General features: G+C 46.6%; 1 protein-coding gene and 1 long non-coding RNA gene across 2 annotated transcripts in view; both read right to left on the bottom strand.

Moving 5' to 3' along the window:
• Positions 1-3,280: 3,280 nt before the first annotated feature.
• Positions 3,281-5,761, bottom strand: LOC116223657. Its single transcript, XR_004165208.2, has 2 exons — positions 3,443-5,761; positions 3,281-3,357 (listed from the first exon to the last, which is right to left on the bottom strand). It is a non-coding gene; the product is annotated as an uncharacterized LOC116223657 (long non-coding RNA).
• A 128-nt stretch (positions 5,762-5,889) lies between these two features.
• The window catches only part of dop1b (DOP1 leucine zipper like protein B), a 39,304-nt gene continuing 37,693 nt past the window's right edge, over positions 5,890-7,500 (bottom strand). The window contains exons 37-39 of the mRNA XM_031581043.1: positions 7,164-7,301; positions 6,798-6,930; positions 5,890-6,140 (exon numbers count right to left, since the gene is read on the bottom strand). Of these exons, the coding sequence (XP_031436903.1) occupies positions 5,895-6,140; positions 6,798-6,930; positions 7,164-7,301 (517 nt within the window). The 3' untranslated portion in view covers positions 5,890-5,894. The remainder of the gene's footprint in view (positions 6,141-6,797; positions 6,931-7,163; positions 7,302-7,500) is intronic.

The raw sequence follows: 7,500 nt of genomic DNA, 5'->3' as shown, positions 1-7,500 counted from the left end.
TTTGAACGGACTGTCTGCTATCTTACTGATTGGCATGCTGATAATCAGACTGTAATGTTTGTGAGAAATGAGAGAAAGTTTGATCTGCCAGTGCTGCAGTGCGTGTGTGTGTGTGTGTGTGTGTGTGTGTGTGTGTGTGTGTGTGCCAGGCTGGTGACATTCGGAAAACAAAAGCATTAGAAAAAGTAAACATGTTCCTGAATCAATGAATCGTTTAGTTGTCTGCAGATGCCAATATAACCTCCCTTACTCACTGCCAGAAATGTGATCATTAAAGTCTACAGAGGTGTTTAAATAGAAGTGTGATCATTAAAGTCTACAGAGGTGTTTAAATAGAAATGTGATCATTAAAGTCTACAGAGGTGTTTAAATAGAAATGTGATCATTAAAGTCTACAGAGGTGTTTAAATAGAAGTGTGATCATTAAAGTCTACAGAGGTGTTTAAATAGAAGTCTGATCATTAAAGTCTACAGAGGTGTTTAAATAGAAGTGTGATCATTAAAGTCTACAGAGGTGTTTAAATAGAAGTGTGATCATTAAAGTCTACAGAGGTGTTTAAATAGAAGTCTGATCATTAAAGTCTACAGAGGTGTTTAAATAGAAGTGTGATCATTAAAGTCTACAGAGGTGTTTAAATAGAAGTGTGATCATTAAAGTCTACAGAGGTGTTTAAATAGAAGTGTGATCATTAAAGTCTACAGAGGTGTTTAAATAGAAGTGTGATCATTAAAGTCTACAGAGGTGTTTAAATAGAAATGTGATCATTAAAGTCTACAGAGGTGTTTAAATAGAAGTGTGATCATTAAAGTCTACAGAGGTGTTTAAATAGAAGTGTGATCATTAAAGTCTACAGAGGTGTTTAAATAGAAGTGTGATCATTAAAGTCTACAGAGGTGTTTAAATAGAAGTGTGATCATTAAAGTCTACAGAGGTGTTTAAATAGAAGTGTGATCATTAAAGTCTACAGAGGTGTTTAAATAGAAGTGTGATCATTAAAGTCTACAGAGGTGGTTTAAATAGAAGTGTGATCATTAAAGTCTACAGAGGTGTTTAAATAGAAGTGTGATCATTAAAGTCTACAGAGGTGTTTAAATAGAAGTGTGATCATTAAAGTCTACAGAGGTGTTTAAATAGAAATGTGACCATTAAAGTCTACAGAGGTGTTTAAATATAAAATGTGATCATTAAAGTCTACAGGAGGTGATCAAATCTAAATGTGATCATTAAAGTCTACAGAGGTGTTTAAATAGAAATGTGATCATTAAAGTCTACAGAGGTGTTTAAATATAAAATGTGATAATTAAAGTCTACAGAGGTGATCAAATCTAAATGTAAAAAAAAATAAAATGATGTTCTGTTCGTTGCAGATATGGAGGTCCGCCTGTATGCCAAATCTATCACAGGAAGTGCTGCCATATCTTTATCGTGTCAGGTGACACGTTCAGACCTATCAGGACTCAGAATCCGCCTGACAGAAGATGGAGTGGCTGTAGAACACGGGCTGAAGTGGACCGGGCCGCTTCCTAATGGAGACGGAACAGTTCAAATTCGACTCCAGGTCCAAATCAGAACGAACAGGGCCAAAAAATACCGATGTGAAATTGAAAGCGATGCGGTCAACTTTTCTGTCCCATGGGGTAGGACACTTGTGTGTGTGTGTGTGTGTGTGTGTGTGTGTGTGTGTGTGTGTGTGTGTGTGTGTGTGTGTGAGCGTGTGAGTATGTGAGGGTGTGTGCGCAAGTGTGTGTGTGTGTTTTGATTAAATTACAACACTTGCCTTCCTCCTGACACTGTAGTGACCCCAGTGCCTATTGCCTCCGTCTCACAGATGAGCATCTGCTCAAGGAGCCGGCTCTGATCTTACCTGTGGTCGGTGTTGTGGTTGGGAGCGTCCTCCTCATCCTGATTAGTGCCTATTGCATCCATCGCTTTTGGAAGGGTGAGTCTGCATTTAATGACATTATAACCCTCCTTTAATGACATTATAACCCTCCTTTCTGAATGCACAAAACACAACCAGCAGTGTGTAGTTCCTCCCTGCCACAGTACCCACTAGGCCCCAGTACTCTCAGCGCACACACACACACACACACACACACACACACACACACACACTTGGAGGACAAGTAACTGGCTCAGCACAACACACACACACCACACTTGGAGGACAAGTAACTAGCTCAGCACAACACACACACACACACACACACACACCACACTTGGAGGACAAGTAACTGGCTCAGCACAACACACACACACACACACACACACTGAGGACGTGCAACTGGCCAAGTGCAGAGGCCCTGGGGGTGAAGGGCCTGGACAGGGTCTGTGGGATTCTGTGTTGTGACTTTGGTGTCTGATGGATGTTGATCTGATGTTACGGGTTCTGCGGGGTAGAAGAAAGTGACCTTAACTGGTTTGGTGTCTGATGGATGTTGATCTGATGTTACGGGTTCTGCGGGGTAGAAGAAAGTGACCTTAACTGGTTTGGTGTCTGATGGATGTTGATCTGATGTTACGGGTTCTGCGGGGTACAAGAAAGTGACCTTAACTGGTTTGGTGTCTGATGGATGTTGATCTGATGTTACGGGTTCTGCAGGGTACAAGAAAGTGACCTTAACTGGTTTGGTGTCTGATGGATGTTGATCTGATGTTCCAGGTTCTGCAGGGTACAAGAAAGTTGTAACGGATGACATCCCCTGAACGCCATCCCCATCCCCAGACCCTCAGGCTCCGCCCCCAGCTCATCATTTAAAAGGCCATCATCATACAACCATATGGCTGCACAACAACGAGGAGGCACTGCGCTGAAAGGACAAGCAGTCAGATGTTGTGTATTAGCACTGTGTCGCTCATTGATGATGTCACTGTGACGGGGCCCCTACTGCGCTGCGCCTTATTGGCCCAATCCTTCTGATTTTTGGACTCAATCTCGAGACACAGGCAAAGATCTCCATGCACAGACATTTCAACATTTAAGAGACACTGAAGAGATCAACTAGACGTGCCTACACAGTGGACACGCGCTAGCCTTCCTGATACAGCTGATACACCTCTCAGAGCTCTCTGCTGCCCCTCTGTGGCGGTCAAGGGTAATGCAGGGGTTACCCAGTTGCTTTGGATCAATATCTCTGTTTAACTGTACATTCATGTAAGACGTTTACACAGGGTTGTGTACACTGAATTGAAGGTCAGGTTATCTGTTGTATACTGTAAATAAATGTAAAGATGTGTTTCTTGACAGATGACGGCACAAAACCACACAGCTCCCGTGTCTTAATTCATTCGTTTATTACATCCGTCCACTGGACATTCAAAATGTTCCTGGTTTATTTACATGTACTAGCGCTGACCTGAAGAGGCACGCACTTTAAGCAGTCCCCATGAACAAAAACACGTGTGTGTGTGTGTGTGTGTGTGTGTGTGTGTGTGTGTGACCTGAAGAGGCACTCACTTTAAGCAGTCCCCATAAAACACAAAGACAATTCCAGTCGGCATTCCAGTCGGGAATACAACACAACGCAACACAACAGAGAGCGAGAGTCTGAGAGAGTGTGTCTGGGGAGGAGGGGGGCACAACAGCGTTATCGGCACTAAGCCCATATATTAGGGGCACTATTCCCGTTTATTAGGGGGCACTATTCCCATGTTTTAGGGGCACTATTCCCGTTTATTAGGGGGCACTATTCCCGTTTATTAGGGGGCACTATTCCCATGTTTTAGGGGCACTATTCCCATGTATTAGTCCTGCAGCAGGCTACCACAGTAAGTTCCAGGTGTCCAGAACTAGTCCACAGGTGCGACGCATGCAGGACCCACACAGCTCACAGCTCACGAAGGTGCCATGTCCTTCTGGGCCACTGGGGGCACTGTGGTCCACATGGCTTCTGAAATGGTCTACCGGGCCTCCATTCTAAGACAGCGGCGAGTGCTTTATAGCCACGCAGGCCAGAGATCTTCAGTACGGTTCTCAGTGAAATGACACACATGCGTGCGTGTTGTCTTTCTGTTTGTCTGTCTGTGTGTGTGTGTGTGTGTGTGTGTCTGTCGGGGAGGTGCCGAAGTGCTGTTGGAGTTCATCTGGACTGTGCTTCTTTGGGCTATACTCTCTCTCGCCACACACAGCACCAGGAAACAAATAAGTGTGTATTCTCTGTCTGTGTATGGCAACTCCAGAGAAACTCCAACAGCACTTTGGCTCCTCACTGACACAGCAACAGAAAAAAACAAAAACAAAAAAATTTAAAAACAGAGGAAAATCTCCAGCCAGTGTATATAGATACCTGACATGCCCAGCAGACATCCCTCTGTGAGTGGTCATAGCACTGATCTCTGATCAGCCACTGCATCCTAACTTTCATAAACACACCCGCATGGGACACCCTTCAGCTGTCACACAGTCAGTCACAGTCACGGTCACAGTCACGCTACAGGCCAAAGAGATGTGAAATTGTAGACCTTACTGAAAACATGTAAACCCTTTTTAGACAGACAACTGACGGCTTATCAAACAGAACGTATTTTATGATTGACATTTACAATAAACCCTATTTAACAATGAAAATCACAGACAAATAATGACTTGTTTTATAATTTAAAAGTATAATAATGGTGCAAAGCATAGTTATGCAGGGCCCATACTCAATCATTTGTGCAGACAGAACCTGAAAGACCGTCAGAGGTGCATTTGATTCCCAAGACACACACACAAAACACACACACACACACACACACACACCAGACACACACACACACACACACACACACACACACACAAACAAACACACACACTGTCCACATGATCATTCCCTTCATATCAACACACACATGCAGTGTACAATGCAAGCTTAGAACACAATTCTGCCCCGTTTTGAAACAACATTCAGCATTTTTATGTGACCACGAACCAGTGAAATAAGTCTTTACATTTGTCTTGTGCCATTGCTGCTCATCGAGCCTCTTCACGCAGTCAAGCACACCGACTGACAGGGAGGGCGCTCGGAGCCTCGGCCCAAAGTGGTATCAACCTTTCAAGTACGCACTCATGTCCTTAACAGAGCAGTTCTCCAATGCTCTGTAACCTTTAAAGTACGCAGCCATGTCCTTAACAGAGCAGTACTCCAATGCTCTGTAACCTTTAAAGTACGCAGCCATGTCCTTAACAGAGCAGTACTCCAATGCTCTGTAACCTTTAAAGTACGCAGCCATGTCCTTTACAGAGCAGTACTAGGGTGTGTCGAGAGCGTCTAGAGTGAGTCGAGAGCGAGTCTAGAGGCCTCTGAAGCAGAGCAGCGTGTTCAAACACCACTTTAGGCAGAGATGCTCAAGCATGCTATGATTGTCCTGCTCCTGTTCTTGCTCCTGCTCCTGATGCTCCTGCCCCTGCACCATTAAAGAGCACGACTCTCGCTAACTTCCTAACTCCCATGACTCTCGCTAACTTCCCAACTTCCATGACTCTCACGAACTAAGATCCCATCTTCTACCCCTCAACCAGTTCACCTCTTCACACGGTGTCTGCCAGCCTGTCTAAATAAATCAACCTGAATGAACTTAAATGAACTTGAGCCGGCGCATAGCCTGCCTGCCTTCCTGCCACCTCTGTTATTGTCCCTCTGTCTGTCTGTCCTTCTGTCTACCAGATCTCTGTGTCCCTCTGTCTGACTCTTAGATAACTAATAAATAATCTAATAAACCACCTCGGCTAGTTTCCCTCTCTTACGTCTACCTGTTTACCACCCAGTTCACCCCCCCCCCCCCCCCGCCCCCATCTCTCCCTCTGTTCCCCTCTCTCCTCCTCCTCCTCCTCCTCTGCCCCCCCCTCCCCCTGTCTCTCCCTCTGTCCCCCTCTTCTCCTCCTCCTGTCGTCCCCCCCCCCCCCCCCCCGTCTCTATCCCTCCATGTTGCTGAGGAACTCCCCCTCACTGATGTGCTCCAGGCGCCTCAGCACCCCCTCCGAGCTGCGGGCGGGGTACTCGGCCACGGGCCAGGGGTCGTCGCCGGGGCGACCGCTGAAGGAGCAGCTGACGGTGTGGAGGAAGGGGTGGAGCTGGGTGATGGAGGTCAAGGAGCGCAGGGTCAGCAGAGGAAACTCCAACCGCTCCGTGCACGACTCCCCCACTACACCATTCAACTCCTGAGAGAGAGGGGGAGAGAGAGAGAGAGAGAGAGGGAGAGAGAGAGCGAGAGAGAGAGAGAGAGAGAGAGAGAGAGGGGGAGAGAGAGAGAGAGAGAGAAAACAAATCTTAAAATCTGTGCACACACTTGTGTGTATAAATGTGTGTGTATAAATGTGAGTGTATATATGAAACACAGATGTGTACCCCGTAGTGTCGCTGCAGTCTCTCCAGTACTCTGCTGATCTAGTGTGTGTGTGTGTGTGTGTGTGTGTGTGTGTGTGTGTGTGTGGTGTGTGTGTATAGTATGTGTGTGTGTGTATGTACCCCATAGCGTCGCTGCAGTTCCTCCAGTACTCTGCTGATCTAGTGTGTGTGTGTGTGTGTGTGTGTGTGTGTAGGTGTGTGTGTGTGTGTGTGTAGGTGTGTGTGTGTGTGTGTGTGTGTGTGTGTGTAGGTGTGTGTAAGTGTGTGTGTAGGTGTGTGTAGGTGTGTGTGTGTGTGTGTAGGTGTGTATGTACCCCATAGCGTCGCTGCAGTCCCTCCAGTACTCTGCTGATGTAGTGTGTGTGTGTGTGTGTGTGTGTGTGTGTGTGTGTGTGTGTGTGTGTGTGTGTGTGTGTGTGTGTGTGTGTGTGTGTGTAGGTGTGTGTGTGTGTGTGTAGGTGTGTGTGTACCCCATAGCGTCGCTGCAGTCCCTCCAGTACTCTGCTGATATGTGGTTTACACTCCGGTTCCCCCTCCAGCAGATTGTTGTCCGGTCCACTGTAGCTGTCAATATCCACCTCAGGCACGAAGGCCCAGCGATACCTACACACACACACACGCACACACGCACACACGCACACACGCACACACGCACACACGCGCGCACACACACACACACACACACACACACACACACACACACACACAATGAGAAAACACACGGAGACACACACACACTTCACACGTAGGTCCAAGATATTTATAAAGCTATTTACAAGTTAATAAAAACAGCGGTGTGTGTGTGTGTGTGTGTGTGTGTGTGTGTGCGTCCTCACATCTGAAAGAGCGGCATGCGTTCCGGAGGGAATGAGATGGCCATGTCTAGGAACTTGCAGGCAGACAGGTACATGTCCAACTCCGACTGAGGGAACATCAGAACACTGTTCTTCTCCTGAGCTCCACGGGACTTACTCCTGACAGATAAGAGAGAGAGAGAGAGAGAAGGGGGGAGAGGGAGAGAGAGAGGGGAGAGGGGGAGAGGGAGAGGGAGAGAGAGAGAGAGAGAGAGGGAGAGAGCGAGAGGGAGAGAAAAGACGACAGAGAAAGAGTGGAAGAAAAGAGAACAAATTGAAAGAGATAAAATGCAAGACAAATAAAGTACCACCAGAGAGA

The sequence above is a fragment of the Clupea harengus genome, chromosome 2, assembly GCF_900700415.2.
Source record: "Clupea harengus chromosome 2, Ch_v2.0.2, whole genome shotgun sequence".
Lineage (NCBI taxonomy): Eukaryota > Metazoa > Chordata > Actinopteri > Clupeiformes > Clupeidae > Clupea > Clupea harengus.
This window is presented reverse-complemented; position numbering and strand designations above follow the sequence as displayed.